The 23,816-nt window shown below is 36.1% G+C and overlaps 2 protein-coding genes and 1 long non-coding RNA gene across 8 annotated transcripts in view; 1 reads left to right on the top strand and 2 right to left on the bottom strand.

Annotated features, from left to right (window-relative positions):
* Window positions 1–251: 251 nt before the first annotated feature.
* Window positions 252–8,272, bottom strand: LOC309475541. The gene is made up of 5 exons (XR_014197707.1): window positions 8,005–8,272; window positions 2,870–2,973; window positions 2,385–2,708; window positions 2,081–2,209; window positions 252–1,879 (listed from the first exon to the last, which is right to left on the bottom strand). It is a non-coding gene; the product is annotated as an uncharacterized lncRNA (long non-coding RNA).
* Window positions 8,273–8,326: 54 nt separating this feature from the next.
* Window positions 8,327–23,816, top strand: part of LOC309475524 (T-lymphocyte activation antigen CD86-like) — a 226,337-nt gene continuing 210,847 nt past the window's right edge. For 3 of the 6 annotated variants that reach the window (XR_014197676.1, XR_014197677.1, XR_014197678.1), the window contains exon 1: window positions 8,327–8,408. The gene's annotated coding sequence lies outside the window, so the exon portion shown is untranslated. Of the gene's footprint in view, window positions 8,409–8,586; window positions 8,685–8,793; window positions 9,019–10,415; window positions 10,457–10,539; window positions 10,867–10,999; window positions 11,397–23,816 lie in introns of those variants that run through there. The other 3 variants (XR_014197680.1, XR_014197679.1, XR_014197681.1) reach the window with 3 other exon arrangements.
* Window positions 20,402–22,692, bottom strand: LOC309475518 (uncharacterized protein). The gene is made up of 5 exons (XM_082138345.1): window positions 22,650–22,692; window positions 22,196–22,519; window positions 21,845–21,973; window positions 21,273–21,382; window positions 20,402–21,123 (listed from the first exon to the last, which is right to left on the bottom strand). Exons 1-5 carry the CDS (start codon window positions 22,672–22,674, stop codon window positions 21,031–21,033), a joined length of 681 nt encoding a protein of 226 aa, XP_081994471.1. The 5' UTR covers window positions 22,675–22,692; the 3' UTR covers window positions 20,402–21,030.

A 23,816-nucleotide genomic window follows, 5' to 3' on the forward strand; every position in this document is an offset into this window, starting at 1 on the left:
CTCTGAGACAGGAACATTGTTTGCTAAAGGACAAATGAGTCTTAACCACAAGTGTTCTTTCATCATGTTGTGTTCACCGTTGATAAATATATTTTGAGATCTTTATGGATTATTTGATCTTTCTTAAGATTAAAACTGCACTTCATATATTCCCTGTGTGTGTTTGTGGACTTTTATGTTATTTCCTGTCGTGTGTTTTGCTTTGTAGTTCTTCATGTTGATTAGTTCTCCAGGTGTTTCATGACAACATCATTTACAAAAAAAGTATTTTTTCATTCCTAATTACACATCAGTCAAATGAATCTTTTGTGTGTTCATACAGTGTGTACAAGACATCGTATCTGCAATAATTGAAGCGAATAGAGTGGGATTTATAGTTATAATATGTCTGACTCAATGAAGTCTCAAATCTATTATCTCATCTACAGAATATGGTGTTGAAATTTATATTTTATATTAAATTTGGTGTTGGTCCTTTTTTCATCAAAGCCATTCAGACACTTCATGCAAATCATAAGCTTTCTTTTAAACTGAAAAGGAAAAGCTCAGTCACTCTTCCTCTGTGTGAACTGAAGCCTCTGAGAATGACTCTAGATTCATGTGAAGCTGCTTTAACTGTTGAACATTCACAGCAATATAAACTTATCAAGTGTGAAGGTGTTTAACATGATGTCTAATGCTCTGATATGAAATGTGTAGATCTAGATAGTATGAAGTACAGAAGCGCTACAATGTACGACTACGGCAATGCTGCTGTTTCCATTTGAGGTTAAGAAAACTGTGAGAATTGAGATAAACATATAAAGGTATTGACACTTGGTTCAGTTAAACATCCACTCTAGACAAAGGTGAGAGAACCGACCAGTGGAACATATTTCTGGTTTTGGTTTAGAACCTCAGCTGAGTTTTTCCACTCTGCAGCCGGTGGCCTTTTTTTTTTTTTTTTTTGCTGAATACAATGACATTTAACAAATATATCAAAAATATTTCTATATAACATATAAATGTAAAATAAAATGTATATATTGCATGTTATATATCAGATTCTTATTTTTTTTATTCATGAGAATATTTTTAGATTGCAAAAAAGAATTCCTCTAAGTGTTAAATGTTGCACTTATGACAAGAACCATGAATATTAATAATAATAACTGTGCATTAGCCTTAGTAACCAACTACTAGTTAATCATGCCGAGAAACCCAGGACAGAAAAGGTTTGTAATTGTACTTTGTCAAGCTCAAGTGGAAATGCATCTTGCCAAAAAAAACACACAAATTACAAGAATTACACTTTAATATGCATTGATAACTAAAGGACCATGTTTAATGAGCCTTTTTACAAACTAATAAATGTTCAAAAGTTTTTTGTTTTTGTTTTGTTTTTTGCCAAAAAGGCATGTAATATATTTCTAAATAATTTTTTATTTGAGTAAAAATTGTGACAATTAGCACCAGTCTCCAGCGTCTGATATTACAATGTAAAAATATTTATTCTTGACATGAAGTACATTAAGCACATGATATTTTAAGAATATGTTATATAATCAAACACAGATGCTGTCGCTTGCTGAATATCATCCACGTCACTGAACTGAAAGAACACCAAAGAAAACAATATTAACATTCAGCTTTTTATTAATATTAACAATTATCCAAACAAAAGGCTCTATGATTTCTTCGAATAACAGCTCAGCAAGAATTCTAAACAATTATCGAAATTAACAGTAATGAATTTTACTAAAACTATTAATGATGGTTTCACATATTTGACCTTATTGTGATGTTGGTCGGTTTGGGTCATGAGGATGATATATAACTCGTGTCTGAAGTAGATCAGGATCATATTTTTCCAACCGTTCCGTTTTTCCAACAGCAAAAACTAAAAACGAGACAAGGAATTCAGATTTAAATTATTTTGTCAAGGTGAAGACACCTTAAAACCAAAATAGTAAAAAAAATATATATATATATATAATAATAATAATGAAAACCTTGACATGCCTGAGAAGAGCGTCATATTGATATTTTAAGACTATAGAATTCATTTGCTTATTATGTATTTAATTAAAGAATCTCTCACCGATCAGCACAATGAGCAGAAGCCCGATCATCAGTCCAGATATGATGATAATAATCTGCCATTGTGTCTGATTCTGATCAATAAACTCCACCACTGTATGATTGTGACACTCAGTTATTTGAGTTGATTCTGTAATGAAAGTGTTCAGAGTTACAATAATAACCGACTGACTTTAATATTTATATCATATTCATCTCTGTGTGTGCAAAATTATGTTGTTCATCCTGAAGTAGTACATAACCAATGTAATTATTCACACTGTACATCAATATATTATGATCAATAGAGGAGTAAATGAACTCACCGGTGAAGTGCAGTCTGGTGCTGTTGCTGAGATTTGGAGGTGTGCGTGTGTTCATACAGTAATAAACTCCTAATTCATCAGCAGTCACATTATTAATAAACAGATGGTGTTTAAATTGCAGTGAATATTTCTTTCTGAATGTTTTATTTGAGTAAAAAGGCGCTGTTGGATTTGAGGTTGACCGTAGAATCACTGTTGGAGGATCTGGTGTTTTCAGTAAAATCCAATAAACCTCATTTTCATCAAGATCACAGTTTATGGTCACATTTGATCCCAAATCAGTGAGTTGATCTGAGACTGCGGCTCGACAACAGATTAACACATCTATAAGATAAAAAATTAAATAAATACACATGCATCAAATTCAGTATTACCTAATTAAAACCTCTGTGAAATATAAAACAATGAATGAAGATTTATAAAACAATTTAGTTTAAGTTTAAGTTTGTAAAGTGCATGTAAATATATTGATATGTAAAACTCACAGAGCTGAAGCTGAATGATCTTCATGTTGTTCTTGTCGAGATTAAAACACTTCAGAATGATTCTGTTTCTCTCCACACAACATTAAGATGAATCTACTGCAGCTCTGAAGAAAACACAGGAAGACAAAAACCTTCCACATCAAGCAGAGGAAGTCTAAAACTCTGACCACAACATCTAATGCCCTTATTACCATCCCCACTTTATTAATAAAAAAAAAAACCTTTTGTGCTTTTATAACCACTGTTTTCATGAGGTATTTGAGCTTGTTTGATCTTGAACACATTAACTTGACGTGTGTTTCATTAAAGGTGTATTCAGTAGTTTGATTCTAATTTAAATCAAAATAAATTGTGAAGAGTCATCTGACATACGATTTTTGTAGGTCAACCCAGAAGTTCCAACCCGATCTCACGGGAAAACGTACAAATTCTACGAGGTGGCTAATTCGTACGAATTCATACGACCTCACTCGTACGAATTCGTACGATTTTTGCAAAATCGTACATATTTTACGAATTGCCCAATTCTTATGAATTCATACGAATGAATGACCTATCCCTGACCCCGCCCCTAAACCTACCCATCACGTGGGTTTAGACAAATCGTACAAATTCGTACGAGTGAGGTCGTACGAATTCGTACGATTTAGCCATCTTTTTATCATTCGTACGAATTCGTACGAATTGGTCGTGAGATAGTGTTGCAAGTTCGCATCACTCTGGTTCCCTCGACAAAAAGCCAATAGGATTTTCCCATTGTCTTATTGCTGAAAAATACTAATGATAATTGGCTCTGTGACCAATTAAAGTTTATGTTTATCATGATAATCTTCAGAAATGAACACACCTTTCATGAATTTTGAAACCTTGGTAAATAAAATCACCAGAAGTGAATACTAAATAGCTAAAGTTAAGCTATAAACATGTCTTAGATCAGTTTCAGTCTTATAATGCTCACTAACTATAAAGGTTCTCTGTCAACTCTGGATTGTTTTGAATAATAAACTCAGGAGATTGTGACGTTTACAGCGAACAACAACCAAAGACATGAAATCAAGAGAGAGAGTCAGTCAGTAACAGCTGCCATCCAGTGGTGAGAGCAGAGATCTCCAGTGTGTGGATCGAGTGGAGAGTTACAGTTTTCAGCCTCTAGAGGGCAGTAGAGAACTGAAATGTCTACTTTACAGTTGTGCATTCATTAGAAATTCAACTATATATTAAAAATGCATCTTATTGATCTTATTATGAACGATTCTCTCACCCATGTGTTTTATTTTTTGACATTTGACATTTTGCACCTCGTCATTTTTAACCTGTTAAAATGTAGAATAGATCTACAGTATATGCAGATATGCATATAGTAAATATGATGACATAATAAAGGCTTCTGTAAATAAATACAATTTAAATGACCATACTTGCATTTAATATACAAGTGTAAGTACATCCATGTGCATTTAAATATAAATGTATTATAAATATAATGAATACGACTCTTCATGTTTGAAAGTGCTGAACAGAGTGATAAATGTTTAATATGAGAATAAATGTAATTAGGTTATATTATGTGTATTTTATCTTATTTAACCATAATCATGATAATTTGCAATGTAACTGCTGCGTCTTCCGCACATGGGACTAATTAAACTCAATAATAATGCTGGGGCCTCAACTCCTTTTTACAGCATTTCATTTAGTCAATCCCCTTGCAGTCCTGTGCAGAAGGGCTATGCTCACTGACAGCTATTTCCCTCTCCACTTCCTGTAAAGTGAATTATCGATGCTTCCTTATTTCCTATGGTGTTCGCAATGCCAATCGGACTGAACATGTACCAACCGAGGACCAAGGCGGGGCCATTGAAGTCGAAGGGATGGAGAGACTGAGCGCAGTGGATGGCTCGTAAGTTTGTAGCGCAGGCAGGGTGACGGCTGACCAAGGTGGAGCCGGAGGGACGAGGGTCTCTGATGGAGCCAAGGGAGGGAGGAGCCAAGGCAAAGCCGACAGGTCGACAGGCCGAGTTGGAGTGACGGGACCAAAGATGATGAATAAATGTCAAAAGGATCAAAACAACACAAGGTTTATTAAATAACTGAGAATCAGGTAATCAAAACAACAAGCAAACTCCACGAAACAGAATGCAGTGCACAAACAATACTGAGGGACTGAAAACAAAAAGCATATATTCACAAGATAATAAATATAAAGACTAACAGCTGTGATGATTGAATCAGTGTCCATAAAAACAGATTAGTGGCATGAAATAAAGTCGAAGGAAACAGGAAACTTAAGATAAACAAAGTTCATGATCAATTTCTATTATTCAAATCAGTAAAGGATTGTTAGGCTGCATAAATTGTCATCCGGAACCAGGAACACTTCCCATAACACACAATGCACTTGTTATCTCGTTAGAAGAATGACATCAACGCTAATATTAGTCTGTCTGTGACTCTCATCCTTATTCAGAGGTTACCAAAGTCAGCCTGGGGTATGTTTCCCAAAAGCATCGTTAGCCAACTATGGTTGTAAGTCCCGTCGTTATCAGCATAGTTCAACGAGTCTTTGCAAAGTTGTGTGGTTGGAACGACAGCTTTTGACCTCTGGTTAGAAGCATAGTATCTTGTTTGCATGACATGTGGACTTAATAAATCCTTGTCTAGAGCAAAATAAGCAAGCTGACATTCATTACAATCTGTACCTTTTATAGAATACATACAAATGTCATTTACGTCTTTAGTTTGTCAAGAGATTTAAAGCACCGTTTTGAAGACTGTGCATGTGCGAACGTGCTCTACCACGTAAGAACGAGACTATGATTGAATCTGGAAATAAAGCTAAATAACTGAGAAAGATGAGAAATAGTCCTCAGATGCCATGTTCGTAATTTACGAAAGCAAAACATCTAGCGTTAAATCGATCTCAAACAGATTCAATAAAGAAAGTTATTACTCCACCACCTGGGCCGTGGCATGGCGTGGGCGTTGGCGGACTTGGCCCGTGGCATGGCGTGGGCAGACCCGGCAGTGCAGGAAGACAGTTCCCACCACCTGCCAGCAGCCATATCACCCTGTAGCCCAAGACTGGTTGCCCACTGAAGCTAAGCAGGGCTGAGCCTGGTTAGTACCTGGATGGGAGACCTCCTGGGAAAAAACAGGTTGCTGCTGAAAGAGGTGTTAGTGAGGCCAGCAGGGGGCACTCACCCTGTGGTCTGTGTGGGTCCTAACGCCCCAGTATAGTGACAGGGACACTATACTGCCAAAAAGAGCACCGTCCTTCGGATGAGACGTTAAACCGAGGTCCTGACTCTCTGTGGTCATTAAAAATCCCAGGATGTCCTTCGAAAAAGAGTAGGGGTGTAACCCCGGCATCCTGGCCAAATTTGCCCCTTGGCCTCTGTCGATCATGGCCTCCTAATCATCCCCATATACTGATTGGCTTCATCACTGTCTCCTCTCCACCAGTAAGCTGGTGTGTGGTGAGCGTTCTGGCGCAATATGGCTGCCGTCACATCATCCAAGTGGATGCTGCACATTGGTGGTGGTTGAGGAGATCCCCCCTTCTATGTAAAGCGCTTTGAGGTCTCAGAAAAAGCGCTATATAAATGTAACAAATTATTATTATTATTATTATTGTTCAGGTGGCAAGCAATTATACAGCTTAAACCTTCCCTGTCTACATCCCTCAATTTCCATCTCTTTAAATTTTAAGTACTACATTTTCCAAACAACAGAAATAATTGCAAACATATCTTCCATATGACAACAAAGCATGTGCGTCCTTGGATGACACCAGACGCAAGTGACGCAAGCTACCTTTTTTTTTTTTTTTTGCTAACTTTTCTTTTGAGTGAAAACATGTTTTGTTTTATATTTGTATGATTTGCATAACTGTAGGTCTTCCAAAATAAAATAAAAAAATGGAGAAAAGAGTGACCCACAGGGGCCAATTCTCCTTCCCTTGTAATGCTTTTATCGACTGCGGATTGGATCGATAGACTGCTTTAATTAATAGAATTCTCGCACCAAACTGCTTTAAGTTAATCTGGTTACTTGAGAATCTTTGCAGAATTTTTACAACTCCACAGCCAGTTTCAGTTACGTTAGAAACTTACAACTTAAGCACTTTGTTTCAGTTACAGAAACAACACATTTGCCACAACTGAACCTGCCGACACTGCCTGATTCAGTTCCTTTAGAATCCTCACAGAATTGTGACGAATTAGGCTTACACTTTATTTCCACTATGTTTCTTAACCTTCCAAGCTTTTAGCTGAGTGGTGTGTCAATGTAAGAAAAAGGATGGGGTTGTAAGTGAAAAGTTTGCAGGTTTGCTGTGACACACAGTACATAGCACATTGGGGTCAATGTTGAACTGTGTATATTTGCTGCGCAGAAGTCAAATAAAAAATTAGAAATGACCCAAAAGCTTTGGTCTCTGAAGGATTTCCCTGTGAATTCTGATAGGCCCTTTGTTCCAAATAAAAGATGAAATGTGTTGATTTAGAGTCTTAAAAAGTATTTAAGTATGAAAATTGGAAATAAAATCTAGGAAACACGTTCATCTTCACTGAATTCTGGCCAAAACCCTAAACAATTACATACGGCCAGAGTCAGCTAAAGTTTGTGAAGGAGAAAACTGAACGCACCAGTTGATTATGATTTCCACACCTCTAGATTTGCTCAAAATATTTGAATGAAATACTTGTCCAATACATTTCTTGCAAATTCTAACTTGATCTGAGTTTTTTAGGTGGGTCTGCTGCATAAAGCCAATATGAGTCTTTATATATGTTCTAAATGTGACAACACCTGTTCAGACTGTTGATAAACCAGGATATCATAAACACTCTTCTCACTTGTGTGTATGACAAACATGGTGCTGAGAGTTTCCACATCAACACCACTCCTTAGTAAATGAAACGTGTCATACTGGCATCAGGTCACAGCTCTGCAAACTACTGATTAAAATTAAGCTGGAGGCCTCCTGTGTGTTTTCAGAAACTGTTTGATGACAACAGGCATCAAAAGCACCTCCCCCCCCCCCCCCCCCCCCATATACTACAAAAACACAATACAAAATATGTATGCAATAATATAATGCAAAAGAATATGTCAAAAAGAAGAGAAATGCAAACCTGGCATTCAGGTTTGTGACGCCCTGTCATGACAAACGTTTAACCAGTTCAATGGGACCACAAACTGCACAACCAACAGGTACATCTACACTGAGTCACATTTATATACAACAAATCATGGTGTACTTTCCCCCCTTTTTCCTTCTTCTGGTTGGATACTTAATCAAACTTTTTTGTTTTTAAATGTTGTGTAAACATGTATGCCTGTAATTTAATGTTAGCAATGCTTTGGCGATGTAAAGCATAAAGCCACTTGAATCTTGAATCTATCACAGTAGTAGTGTGTGTGTGTGTAGGTGTGGATGTAGGTGTGCCAATGAATTAAAAAAGTTCAACTGAATTGAAACAAGCAACACACACCCAAACCTTCATGCTGATTAAACAAGCAAAGATCGAACAAGGCTGTGAGTTTGGGACTTCTACTTTCTCTCTTTTAGTTTCTCTGGTGGTCAAAATAAAGATGTTACTAGTTATAATATAAATTTATTTTTTTAAACACAAAACACACTGTACTTGTTCCAATAACCAGCTCATCTAGTCTGACAACTCCTCCCATCAGACATCAGGGATTATCAGCCTCAGTCTCTCAGAGATTGTTCAGTCTGTCAGGATGAAAACAAGAGAGAGGAACTGTGAGGAAGATCTTTATGAATTGAGACCAAATATGAAAAGGAAAACAGGTAATTTATTGTTGTAAATAAACTGTTTGTTTATTCATTTTTGAAACCCATTTTAAAAATCCAGGCTGTATTTCCCTGTTGGTTTCAATTCTTTCTTTTTTCCCTGTAGGTCAGAATGAGGATGTTGTTGGAAGCTGCAATCTTTTTCTTTCTTTCTTTTTTTTTTTTTTTTTTTGTTGAAAAACAAACAAACCTTAAGTCAAAATGTTTTGAAGACACAATGGCAGGAATATATGAGACATCAGTCGGATAAATGTTTCACTTAAGGATCAGGATCCAGAAAACAACATTTTCCCAGAGGAGTTTAAGAAAGAAGCTTCAGTCTCATTCTCAAGTAAGTCTGAGAACATTTACTCAATTCATTTACTGCTGTTCATTTCACTAATATGATCTAATTAGACGGAAGGACGACTATAGCAATCTGCTGAAAAGACCAGCTCAGCTTATTTTTATTATTATGTATATAACTTGATTATTTTTCAGTGAAACTAGCCCAATACTCGGTCTAGGTTTTTTCGTGTCTTTTATTGATAATCTTAAAGGGATAGTTGACCCAAAAATGAAAATGTTGTCATCACTTACCCTCAAGTTGTTCTAAACCTGTATGAGTTTCTTTCTTCTGTTGAACACAAATTAGATATTTTTAAGAATGTTGTTAATCAGACAGTTGACGGTAGCCATTGACTTCCATAATAGGAAAAAAATACAATGGAAGTCAATGGCTACCGTCAACTGCCTGATTAACAACATTCTTCTACATATCTTCCTATGTGATCAACAGAAAAAAAAAAACTCATCCAGGTTTAGAACAACTTGAGGGTGAGTAAATGATGCCAAAATTTGGGAGATATTAATTCTCAAAATTTTAGAAAGATTAACGAATATCAGCACATGTCTGATCAGTTCACGTGATTACTGTCGACGTCACTTCCGTCTGATGTCATACGTAAGAACGCATGGCCTATACGGAAGCTAAGGAGCTACAATGCATTCTGTTCAAATTTAGGAATATTTCTATGCAATATAGTCAAATAAAACATATATTGATAATATTAGGCCACCATGATGATCAGGTATGTGAATGAAAGCATACTTCTAAACAATGAATGTCTGATGTTGTTGTTGTTCGTGTTTGGCCTGCATGTGTTTAGGTTGTCAAATGCTTTATATCAACTGTAATTAAAAGGGAATCTTTTAAGTGTTGTTAATATATTAAACATGAATTGGTTCATTAATTATTATACGTTTTTTTTTCTGCATGGTTTATCTGCTGTAACTATTATTTTGATTTAGTTGTTAGCATGTTGCATTGTCTTCTTGGTAGTTTTAGTTAATAGTGGTAAATTATGTAGGTTTACAGTGAATTCAATGTTTTAGCAGAAGGGTTACGGTCAACTACAGATTCTTCATTCACTGCATGCGTAGCACTATGTTTTCTCATGACACGTGCCCAACTAAACTCTGGCTCAAATAAAACCAAATCTAATTTAAAATACTAATAAAAATAATTATTTAACCTCAAAACTGTTCAAATGGATAACCTGATTAATAAGTAACTTTTGTATTGCTAAAAAAATTAAAAAATAAATAAAACAAAAAACACATTTCGAGCCACATGCTCTTCATAAGACTTTTTGCTGATGTTTGAGATTTTTTTTATGATTTGTAGTATTGTTTGTGTATGCAAGCTTTGTACAATTGTTTAAAAAGCTGCTCTATTTCTGTTTGCAGTTGCTGCTTCATCTGTGTATTTTCAGTGCTGATAAGTAAAGGTGAGCACAAAACAAAAAGGTACTACATGCCACATGTATAAATGAATAAATTGTGTTTACAGTTACAGTTTGTGTTGTTTCAGTGTCTCTGCAGGAAACAGTAGAGGCTGTTATTGGTGGTTCTGTTCTCCTGCCGTGTTCTTCCACTGAACATGATCTGAAACTTCAAGACATTAATGTACACTGGAGACACAACGGCAGCAAGTTTGTGTATGATATAGTCAAGGGTGAAGATTCAGTATCAGAACAAGAACATCAGTACAAGAACAGAGCCGAAACGTTCCCATTGGAGTATGAGAGAGGAAACTTCTCCATCAAACTTATCAATCTTCAATACACTGATGCAGGAAAATACATCTGCTATATCTCACACTCATCTGAACAACCCACTGTACAGCTGATCATCAACGGTGTGTGAAACGTTGTTAAAAATATTACTAAACATTTGTCATTCACTAGTAATGTTTGAATAAGAATTATAGACGGATCTGTTGTCTTTAACACAGTTCAGTAATGTTGTTTTTCTTTACTTTTTTGTTGCAGAATCAACAGCAATTCATCAAGGAAACCAAAGAGTGACATCATCACATTTGCTCTGGGTTACCATTGTATTATCTGTAGTATTATACTTATAGCCGGTTTTATCATATTTAAATAAAATAAAATAAAATAAAAGAATTGTATCTGCCCTTTTCCCTTCGGAAGAACAAAGAACAGAGAAAGAAATTGTGTAAATGTTTACCTCTGTAGAACATATATCCGCTGTGCAGATCTGCAGACTGAAGTCAGAAGAGAACAAGATTCATCACTAAATGTTTATTTGTCTGCTCTACTCTAGTCTGATAGGTTGGGAACTACAAGTTATAATATATGCCTGTCCTTGAAAATGGATGTTAGAGCTTCATGAGAATGTAAAATGTTGCTGCCTAGAACCTTCAGTATTCTCAGATATTCAGAGGAGCAAAGAACTTGAGACACGACTATTAACTAATTATTAAGTAATATGCCATTTTGATTTTGACATCCACACTAAGCCATGGATTTCAATTTCCAACCATCTACAACCAAGATTTCACTGAGTCCGATGAACTTTGATGTTCATGCACAGGACTATGTCAGGTTAAGCTTGAGGTCGTGGAACACTGAGAACATGCGGCCGAGCTCTGCCATTTCATAACACTGCGTCTAGACTGGACAAAGACAATAGAAAGTCCTTTATAGTCAGTGATACTTGTGATAGAAATATTTTATGTAATGGGTATTTTCAACATTAATGTACAGAGAAACGCAGACTTAGGCTCAATCCCAATTCACCCCTTGCCTCTTGCCCCTCCGTTTTGCGCGTTCCCGTGAAGGGGTAGGGTTGTCTCGATTCTCTTTTGGTTGGAGGGGTAAGGGGAAGGGCCAGATAGCCCTTGAAACTAAGATTTTTCGGGACCACACTTCAAACGAAGGGGTATGAGAAATGTACTTGCATACACCGGCTAATCATTTTCTTTATGTCACATTCAATCTTGTGTTCATATTTACGGTCATGTTCTTCAAAGAAACGGCTGAAAAAAAATCGCTAAAGTTCGTTAACAATATGACGCGTGTAAAAAGCAAAAGTTTGAAGCGAAGTGGACACGCGAATGAGGTGAATTCGCGTCTACCAAGCCGCGCTAAACGCCTCATTCGTGCCGCAAGACCTCCAGACGCGCGTAAACGCATCTTTACATTGACTTAACATTGAAATCACTCGCGCCAGACGCTCTATTCGCGTTTGGTGTGAACGCAGCATTAGGAGTCGAAGATATCGTCATCTCCGTTGTTTTCTGCGAACTTCAGAAGAAAAATGCACACAAAAAAATAGCTGTAAGTTAACTCACGCAATTGAGATGACTACAGCTGACGACGCCATCTTGGAAGTTTGTGATAAACATTGCCGCATCTCCTGTGACGTAGACGCTAGCGACGACGTATAATGACGTGTAACGGTGTAGTAGTGGTGTCCCATTTCTTAGGGGAATATTTTCACCCCTACGTCTTGCCACTCTGTTTCAAGGGGCAGGGGTAAGGGGTAGGCGAAGGGTTAGGGGTAGGCGAAGGGTTATAAAATAGAATTGGGATTGAGCCTAAGGATGCTCAGGTCAAAGGCCATATATACTTAACCAAAAACTAGTAGAACTAACAGTCATATGACTAGCTCAGATCATTACAAACCAATCACCGGAACAAATCACAGTGAAGAAGACTTGAGTGACATTGATTTTTACTCAACTGCATGATATAAATGTACATCTTTCTATTCAGGAGACTCACTTGGTTGTTGTGACCAGTGATCTCCCGGCCGTGAATAAAACTTTATTTCTACAAAGAGCAACTTGGGAGTCGTGTCAGGTATATTCTGCGCAGCTGAGAAACAGATTCTACGCTCAAAAGAAAACAAAAGAACATCTATGTGTGATTGCGGTAGTAATAAAAGTACTAAAGATTCTATGCTCAAAAGACCACTGCAGAGACAGTGATAGTGTTGGAAGACTATAGAGCCGCCCTCGGGGTGAGGCTGTAATACTCTGAGTTAGTATTAATGATCCTGTGTCGGACCAGCGTACACCTGAGAAGGACGGTGAGAGTGTATAGATGCTAAAGACCAGTGTGCTCATGTGTGATTGAGGTAGTGATAGTAGCTTCTTGACGGGACGCCGTCACCTTACTTCAGGGAAGTATTGTATTGTATTGTAAGTATTCAGGTAATTCAGGGAATTACCTCGATATACTGTAGTTATTATTTTTATCAACTGCAAGTTGTTTAAATTGTCCGTGGTAAAGAAGTCAGATGTAGTATTTCCACGACATACTACACTTACGATGGTCTGTCATGTCCAGTGTAGACAGCTAGTCTCGTCCAGTTTAAACACAGTGTAACAGCGGTCAGGAGTTCAGATTCTGGTGTGCTGATATTTGTGTGCAGCCCAACTCACTCCATCCTTCAAACACATTCTTTGGCATTACATTTACTGCATGTGCAAACTGTCAAAACCCATAAATGGCATATTACTTTACAATTAGTTAATAGTCATGTGCCTCAACAAGTAAAGTAATAACATAATGATACATTTGCAAATCATTAGTTAATGATTAATTAAAGCAGACAACTGGAAGTTGAAGTACATTGCTTTGACCAATTATGGTAATTAACGCATTAATTGACACTTTTAGTTAATAAAATATGTTATTAAGAAATTAATACATTATGACACATTCAATTAATAACAATTCATAAATTACTTAATATATTAACCATATAGAATCTTTATTAGTTGCTGATGCAGTAATCATTAATTAATGGTTTAGTTCTTCATGAGTCATTAACACATGATTATCTGTGCATTAGTTAAGCATGAATTAATGCATATTAGTGCACCCGTATTGTAAAGCGTTACCAAAATCGCTGGTGTTTCTGACGTCACAAACGACCAATCATGTCAATGTACCGGTGGGCTTTATCACATCATTAACTGCTGTGAATCAGGAGAGTTGCGAGAGAAGCCATGTTATCCTGCTATCATTTTTTGTTGATATGAAAAATCGGGTAGATTTAGCAATATAGCGGGTGTATGATGTATATTACAATGTTATGATGAACTATATGCCTTTCTCCACTGACATTCTGAGTTGTTTAAAGCATTTCTGATGATTGTTAGAAGGCAGACTGAGATGGTGAACAGGAACATAATTTCTGTAACATTAGCAACACATTATTAGCTGTTTGGTAACATAGTCAAGCAAAAGGCTAATCAATTACCGTTATGTGTCCAACGTTGTAAAGAGCGATACCTCAGTAAGTTGGTCGAGTGAATCTGTGAGCTGGTGTGAGTGTAGGTGGGGCTAATCAGCATATTCATGGATTTGTGTATACTAAATGAGGCAAGGGAGTTACATTCAGGCTATTTTGAGACGTGAAGATTTTTTTTTCACAGAAAAAAAACAAACAAACAGCAAAGTTGTGCGCATTGAGGGCACATATCGACCGCAAAGGGGGGCGCTCGTGAGCACCCTTCTGAAACCTAAAGGGCCCTATTTTAACAATCTAAGCGCATGGTCTAAAGCGCACAGCGCAAGTGCACTTATGGCGTTTATCAGAGTTTACTTCCAGAGTCTGAATCTACTTTTGCTAGTTCAACGACGGGAAAAATGGTCGGCGCGCCCATCGCATGATCTAAAAGGGTTGTCCCTATTCTGAGTAATGAGTAATGGGTGTGTTTTGGGCGTAAGGTGCAATAAACCAATCAGAGTCTCATCTCCCATTCCCTTTAAAAGCCAGTTGCACTCGCACCATGGCGGATTCGCTATTTACATGGAAACGGAAAGACTGAACGTCTCTAGCAACGAGACAACAATGCGTCTGAACACACCTCGTTTTCAGACCAGCACGCCCATGGGCGCAAATGCATTTTCTATTTAAACAATGTGGTGCAGGATGTGAAAATGATAACTGCGTCAGGCTGAAACTAGCAAAAAAACCTTGTGTCGCGCCTGTTGCTGCATTGCGCCAACTGTATGATAGGGCCCAAAATGTTAAATGGGACACCCTACGGTCTCATGCATGAAAGTGCATATGAAGTGTGCCATTTGGGACAGGGCCAGAATAGAAAAACAACAAGGTGCAAGGTGAATTGGAAAGAAAATTGAGACTGAGAATATGCCAACACGAATCCATATACATTTGAAAATGCATCTTTAATTTCTCTATGTTTTGGACTTTCGTCCACATTGAGATGGTGTTTTTGACTTGTGGAATAATTTGAAAAAATGAATCTTTGTGGACTGTGAAAACAGGCCTATTTGAAAACAATGACGTATGTTTAGTCATGTGATGCATATTGTTCTGATAGATATATGTTACTATTGTAACCTCCGTTCCATGAAGGAGGGAGCTCTTTCCGTCCTACGTCAGAATGAAGTTGGGCCTGAATTGGTGAAATATTTTGCTGATAAAAAGATCGTGCCAGAAAAATACAGTGAGAAACTGAGTATTTCTGGTCTTATCTCATCACGATCTCAGTGAGCTTTTATTGTGTTTTATGCTTGCACAGTAAAATGATTTTAGCATTTTCCAATATTTTAGTATGGACGAATAACTTGAAAACCCTTGAAAACGCTAGTGTGGATGGAGAACATTTTGAAATGAAAACACCATTTTAAATGTTTCCAAATTAATGTAGATGAGGCCTGAATATAGTATAAGTACACTAATAAGGTGATAATAATGAGGTGAAATGGGAACGTGTGGAAGAAGATGGTGGGAAGCAAAGGATTCTGGGCATTGTAGTCCAGGTTGAGTCAATCATTGAAGGAGGAAGACCTTGTGAGAGAGGAGTGCTGGTGCCAGAACTGGTGGAGGATGTGAGAAGTAAATATAAAATAGCCCACTGAACAATGGCATCATGTGACAAGTCTCAGCAAACTAAATGAGACAAAACACAAACTAAAGATATATGTATTTAAGAACCGGACTGACCACAATGAGAACAGGCTTCAGTAGCGTGTCCATTATATAATAAACAATACAACAATGCTGTAATAGACAACACAAATGTTCTGATTTTGCATCCATTTATATGAGTGCATGAGAAGACATGTTTTATTGCCACATAAGGATGATTTATTGTAATTTTTTTATATTATTAAATGAAGGATGTTAAAAGGATAGTTGATTTACTCAACTTAGTTGATTATGATTTACTCACCATCAAGTCATCTTAGGTGTATATGACTTTCTTCTTTCAGACGAATACAAACAGAATTATATTAAAAAAATGTCTGGCTCTTCTAAGCTTTATAATGGCAGTGAATGGTTGTTTCTCCATGATCAAAGCTGAATTTTCAGCATCATTACTCCAGTCTTCAGTGTCACATGATCCTTCACAAATCATTCTAATATGATGATTTGATGCGATAAGTCCATAAAAGCGCACCCGTCCATCCATCATAAAAGTGCTCCACACTGCTCCGGGGGGTTAATAAAGGCCTTCTGAAGCGAAGCGACACATTTTTGTAAGAAAAATATTAATATTTAACACGTTACAAAGTAACATTCTAGCTTCCGGCCAAACGGTTATACTCAGTCTACTTACGCCTAAAGCGCAACTTACGAAACTTGTGACGTCAGAAGTAGCGTAGTGGCGTAAATATCAGCAGTACGTCGCATTACTTGCATAAGTTGCACTTTAGACTTCCGTATGTTTGTTTGGACGGAAGCTAGTTATTTTACTTTATAAAGTTTTAAATATGAATATTTTTCTAACACAAACTCATCGCTTCGCTTCAGAAGGCCTTTATTAACCCCCCGGAGTCGTGTGGAGTTCCTTTATGATGGATGCACTTTTATGGACTTCAAAACAGAACCAGCCATTCACTGCCATTATAAAGCTTGGAAGAGCCAGGACATTTTTTAATATAACTCCAATTTACACCAACTAACACTTACACTATTGAGTTTTTTCCTACACGGACTGGTTACAGGGAATAAGATAGAGGGAACGGGGTAGTCCACTGGACCCCCTATCCTCCATAATTTATTTGTTAATCACTTTTAATAACTGTTAGAAACCATAGACACTACATATTAGTATCTATATGATAAACCATACCTGTACAAAATAAAAAAAGAACATGTTTCATTTGCTTTACCTTGAGTTTATCTTTTCTTGGTCTCTCTTTTATGCCTTTTGAGAAAACGTTGACCACCAACCATACATTAAAATTAAAATTAAAATAAAAAACATCCACAAACCTTCACTTCAATCCTCACCTGTAAGACATACTTGGAGCTATTATGAATGACCTGCAGAGGGCAGCAGAGGAGCTCTGAAACACATAGACAAGACTACCGGCCAATGTCCAAAAATATAACGTTAACGGTCATAACAGAAGCCATACAATCTGTGTAATGAAAAGGAGCAGCTTAGTTATTCTTCTACTTCTAGAAGTTGTTCTACTTCTACTTCTACTTTTATATCAACATCTACAATGTTCATCTAATCCAATAAAAGAATGAATGAATCAAACTGCTGTGAGTGTGAGTTGAGCTTGTTCTCTGTGTGGTTAAGGTGTCGTTTACAGCTCTGTGGTGTTTCCAGTCAGAAAGAGATGTTTGCTGAGCAACTGCATAGAGGAAATAAATCTGGGTTACAGAACGATCTTAAAGCCTCAGATCTGTGAGTCTCTCACAGCATATTTGAGAAGATTTGATTGGTTCAGTGATCAGTTGGGTTTTCTTTGATTATAGGCTATGTCTTAAATATATTTTTTATTTAACTTCTCATGTGATATTAAGCCACTGAGAGTCTAACAAACATACTCTTAACTAAGTTATAGCTAGAAGCTAGAAGAAGAAGATGAAGCTAAAGCTAGAAGAAGAAGAAGAAGATTGACTGGTAGGCCTATACAAACTAAAATCACAGATCCATATGCTTTTACAGCAGCACACAAAGGAGCTTAATATGAAAACAGCAACTTCAAACAATAATCACTGGAATTTGAATCCTATAATGTAATTTGTCTAATGTCTGTCTCATCAATGCTCTTTTGTTTTGTTCATGGCCTTAATGGAAGCAGGTCTTCAGGCTGTTCTACAGCCAATAACATGATGAGGTCACAGAACAGTAAGATTATCTTCAGAGAAACACTTCAGAATAGATATGACATTATGTATATATGTTACTAAATGTCATTTGATTTGATTTGTACTTGATACAGTTAATAAACTGACATTGTTAAGTGAACCAGGACTTCTGGTGGAAGACACTTGGGGCTGGGGTTTTTTCCCACTCAACATGAACATGAGGTGTTAAAGGTATGCTAGGCCATTTCAGAGCGGCAAGCAATAGCGAGCTAGCTTTGAAATGCATGAGATCCCCCATTCATCTTAACTTGATTTATTTATTTAGAAGAATCACACCATTTCATACAAAAGACTAAATTATACTTAATTGCAACCAGTTTGAAATAACATCCTTCTGTGAACTGATGTAGCTTCTTATCACAGAATGAGGCAAAAATTATATTATTTTATAACTGCATTATAACAATACGGTCACAAGTTCACACAAATGCTGATTAGATAGTGTAAAAGCGTATGCGTATTTGGCTCGCTGTCTGGGGGAGGGCTCTGAGCTAGGTACGTGGCAAACTATCCATGAGTAAAGGTGAGTCCAATACGTATTTACAGGCCTTCTCTCATGCTTATTGGGTAGATCATTTAAACCTTCTCTTCCCGAACTTTGTTAATACAACATAATTTATCCTTATGAAAATACCCAAGATGGCTTGAAGATCCCAGATAAACCATATACTGTTGCAATAGTGTGTTCATTTTCTTCAGGTTTAATCAGTCAAAATGTCTCCATCTGCACTGCACTGTATTCCGCTACAGTGGTAGCTGGATGCCATATGTCATGAGTTTTATTACTCCTACGAGTCTCATTGTAAACTTTCTGCATGAAATTTTCTCCAGCATAGAGAATGAATGAAAAAAATTTCGTTGAGAGAGTTTACCGTTCCATAATGCTAACATTTACCTATTTTGGGTAAAAATAGGGAAAAAAAATACTGCTCTCTAAAGATATTTTAAGTAAACATTAAGACAGGTTAATGTAATATTTCCCATTTCAGGACTATAGTTCTTTATACAAGATAACTGAATCGGAGGTGGATGAAGAGGTTGCTGTTATTGCCCCCTTTTGCGCTCACTGTTGATTGGAAAGTCCTGCAGACTGGGGTGATTAACGAGTCATTAAACAACTCCACACTGGCAAGCTAATTCATGGAGTGCGTGTAGAGTGCCATGTCTGTTATATCTGACGACATGCTTTTGATGTGGCAGTAGCTGCTTGTGTTTTATGACAAGGGCCTAGTTTCAACACTCCCAGTACAACTTTTTTTTTTCATTAGTTGAAACCCGTAGAATGACCGTAGAAGCTGCTTTCACAGATGCATTATTCATTTTGGATGTACATAGCAATATAAACTTCATAACACACTTGACAAGCACGAAATGTTCACTGTGTAGACCTAGTAAACAAATATATCTCACAAAATGGTGTTTTTTTCCATTTGAGGTTTAGACAACTGTGAGAACTGAGATACATTAATAGTACTGAAGAAAAAACAAAAAACACAAAAAAACACTGCACTGGGTTTAAGGTTAAACCTCCACTCTAGACAAAGGTAAGAGGCCCTGTTTGTCATTGGTTGTCTGGCGACCAAACCAGTGGAACAAACTTCTGGTTTTGGTTTAGCACTTCTGTTGAGTTCAGTTGAAAATGAAGTCAGTTGTTTAGCAAATTGACAAATCGCATTGTGAGTGCGTATATAGATAGAATAAATATATCCAATAAACAAATATGACATCAATAACATTACAACAGAAGTGATCCAAATTTGAGGTGTGACATTTCCAAAGAACTTTAGACTTTTCTTTTCTTGTTTTTTTTTTTTTCTTTATGTATTATTCATTTTACATTTAGTCATTTAGCAGACGCTTTTATCCAAAGCGACTTACAAATTAGGACTAAATTAAGCGAGTCATCATGAAGAGGCAAAAACAACGCAAGAAGTGCTCAAAATACAGTGAATTTTGAGCACAATTTTGATACAATTTACTAATGAATCAGGCAATGATGTTTTAAGTGTGTCTGTGTTCATACGATCATAACATCGTAATTTATCAATAGTGACATTATTTAATGTCATGTTGAAATTTGATTTATTATTGAATAAAATGCTGTTTCCATGAGGAATTATAATATCATTACCAGAGAAACAACTTTAAGTATTGCAGATTTTTCGGGTTATTCATTATTTTCTGACATGTAAAAAAAATGCACAAAAGCTTATACATAAAAAATATATTTTTATTTATTTAACATAAAGCAACAACTTTATAAGAAGACCGTTTTGTGTTGTCAGCATAAGGATGTTTTCATAAACGTCTGGGAAAATTGTCACATTTTAGATAGTCATTTTATACTATTAATATACTATTTATATATTCAAAACAAATGTAAACCTAACGGTGAATTTAATGATATCTAAAAATGGAATGTATTAAAGACATTCATATATATCTTTTTTTTTTTTTTTTTGAGTGTCAGTTTAAAATAATAATAATAATAATAATAATAATAAGTAAATTTAAAATACAAGGACATTGCTTTTCCATACAGAACATTTTTATACTATTTATTTGCTATCACATTTTTTTTTTTTTTTTTTATGTATATAAACCCCAGCAGTTAAACCTTTGGTCATTTAACTGATACTGTTCGCTTTTTTATACAAAATAAATGATGCAGTGATAAATCATAGCACATCAAATTTAGTAAATTTTAACATATTTTCTTTTGACTTTTTTCTCTCTCTAAACTTTCCAGTAGATCTTCGGCAGGCTTTGCATTTCAAAACCCCTGATCTGAAGAATGTTATGGTGGTAAATGTGGATAATATCTATAATGAGATCTGCCAAACAGTTTGTGGTTAGAGGTTCAAGAAACAGTGAACAAAATAAGCAGTCCATCATACTCATACGTTCATGATTTCGCCGGCTTTAGTGCAGCATAGGTGCTGTTGACTTGACTGGACCGAAAGTTTCTACGCTGCTTGGAAAAATCCACCTCAGCATACTGAAACAGCAATGAAGAAAACAATATAAACTGTAGCTGTCCATGGATCAAAGTTATCGTTTCATCAAACAAATGATAGCATGCTGTTGGAGTAAAAGGTCAGCATGAATCCTACATTATTATCAAGAGCTTCATTAATGAATTCTTACCTGTAACTGGTCCTGATGCTCCTCTATAACTCGCGTCTGCTGTAAATCAGTGTTGAGTTGTGATTGTTCTGCTGGCCTTCTGTTTCCTACAATAAAAACCTTTACCATTCCTAAAAATGGAACAATGAATTCAGATTCAACATTAACTAAAGGTTGTATTCTTTTTCTTAAATTATATATATATTTATATGAAATTTTCTTCTAGAATGATCATTTTTATCAAGCTTGTATATTTAAGATCAGTAATTTCACTTAAATGACAATTAATAGCTAATTTGCATTGCCATTTAAGTGAAATTACTGAACTTAAATATACAAGCTTGATAAACATTATCATTCTAGAAGAAAATTTAAGATGGCACTTAGAGGCTTTTGCACTTAGAGGCTTTCTGAACTCTTCATATATATATATATATATATATATATATATATATATATATATATATATATATATATATATATATATATATATATATATATATATAAAGTAAACTAAAATGACAAAATATGTCAAAAGCCTAATTTACACTATTAACTTTAGCTGTTTATGGAGAAGAGCATTAATATCTCACCGATCAGCACAATGACCAGAAGCCCGATCATCAGAGCAGATATGATGATAATAATTTGACATTGTTTCTGATTCTGATCAGTACACTTCATCGCTGTCTGATTGTGACACTCAGTTAGTTGAATTGGTTCTGCAAAGAAAGTGTTCATAATCTGCTGATAGTTTGGAGCACAATGACTGCAATTTTGTCGGTAAATATCTAACATATTAAACTATTTGTGGCGCTACCATTAAGTGCTTATGTTTTTATAGGTGCTCCAAAAACTGAAGTAGTGAATTAAAAATGTATAAATAAGTAAGAGAAAATATACATAGTGATTATCAATATATATGGATTAGCAAATGAACTCACCGGTGAAGTGCAGTCTGGTGCTGTTGCTGAGTTTTGGAGGTTCAACTGTGTTCATACAGTAATAAACTCCTAATTCATCAGCGGTCACATTATTAATAACCAGACGATGTTTAAATTGCAGTGAATATTTCTTTCTGAATGTTTTATTTGAGTAAAAAGGCGCTTTTGGAGTTGAGGTTGATCGTAGAATCACTGTTGGAGGATCTGGTGTTTTCAGTAAAATCCAATAAACCTCATTTTCATCAAGATCACAGTTTATGGTCACATTTGATCCCGAATCAGTGAGTTGATCTGAGACTGCAGCTCGACAACAGATTAATATATCTATAAGATATAAATAAATAAACATACATTTATTAATTTTTAATTAGCCACATAAAACCACAGTGAACCTTTAACATGAAACAATTCATGGTTAAGATCATGTAAATATTTTCATATGTTATAAACTTACAGAGCTGAAGCTGAATGATCCTCATGTTACTGGTTGAATAAAACCATTGAATCTAATGAAACCTGGTTCCCTCCACACGTGTATGATGAAGTCTGCAGCTCTGAACCAGACAGCAGAGGAAGTCAAGTTTGCTCTGACCACATTGTACACACTTTTTTTTCAACACCTGCCGTCTCCCCATTATCATTACTTTATCAAGTTAAACATGACAGTAAATTGCCAGATAATTGCAGTAACATCAGCAAACCTATTTGTCACATAAACCCAACACACTCTCATGACAACTCATAATAATTTGTACACGATGCTAAAACTGTATTATATTATAAAGTATGACTAAGATTGTATTAAAACTTTTATAGTTTTGATGATCTCATACAAATTGTTATGAATTCTCACGAGACTGGGTTGCCGTATATAGTAACACTGTGAAACAGAAAAGTTTCTGCGAAGTGACAAAGGTTTGGTGGTTAAGTACCACCCTTTTGCAACTGAAAGAGGCAAGGTGAATCTCACGAACATAACCTAATAAATAAAGAAAACATAATGGCTAAAAAAATTAAAGCAGTTTAATATGAGATGAGTTTTGATAATATGTGATTATCATTATCTGAAAAAATAACAACTGAATAATTAAAGGTCCCATATTGTCAAAAATGACATTTCCTGGCTTTTTTCATGATAGCAGAGGTCTAGGGGCTATGCAACTACCATATAAGTTTCAAAACAGTCAATCCACAGACATAAAGTAGCTGAGCCTTTTCACAAGCCTTTGTGACTTCCGTAAAAATGTGATGTCAGAACTACTCAGTCACCGCCTTCAGTCCCACCCTGAGCACTACCGTCCCTCCTTTTGCCCAACCCCCAGACAACATCGTTGCTGATCGAGCAACAACAACACGGAAACATGTAGAGAAAATGCTGTTCAGTCAATGGATGTGGAGACCTGCACTCCCGTGGGACTCAACGCGACAGTGCGGCGCGGGACTAGATTTGATGGCCGAGTGCGGGCGTAAGGGGTACTTGTGTGTGTGTGCGGGTTGCGGGAGAATAAAACGATTTGCGGGACTCCCACAAAATAGAAATATCTAAAAATAAAACATCTAAAAACAAATTAATTGTTATTCATCTGTTGCACAAAACCAACAAGAATAACTAAAACTAAAT

Source organism: Leuciscus leuciscus (genome assembly GCF_965113295.1).
Source record: "Leuciscus leuciscus genome assembly, chromosome: 15".
Taxonomy (NCBI): domain Eukaryota; kingdom Metazoa; phylum Chordata; class Actinopteri; order Cypriniformes; family Leuciscidae; genus Leuciscus; species Leuciscus leuciscus.

Excerpts from the sequence above, each read along its gene's own strand:
- LOC309475518 (XM_082138345.1), bottom strand. The coding sequence starts at position 22,674 with ATGAGGATCATTCAGCTTCAGCTCT. Across the intron at positions 21,974-22,195 it reads CACCAGACTGCACTTCACCG|AACCAATTCAACTAACTGAG; the intron begins GTGAGTTCATTT and ends CTTTCTTTGCAG. Across the intron at positions 21,124-21,272 it reads AGCATCAGGACCAGTTACAG|TATGCTGAGGTGGATTTTTC; the intron begins GTAAGAATTCAT and ends TTGCTGTTTCAG.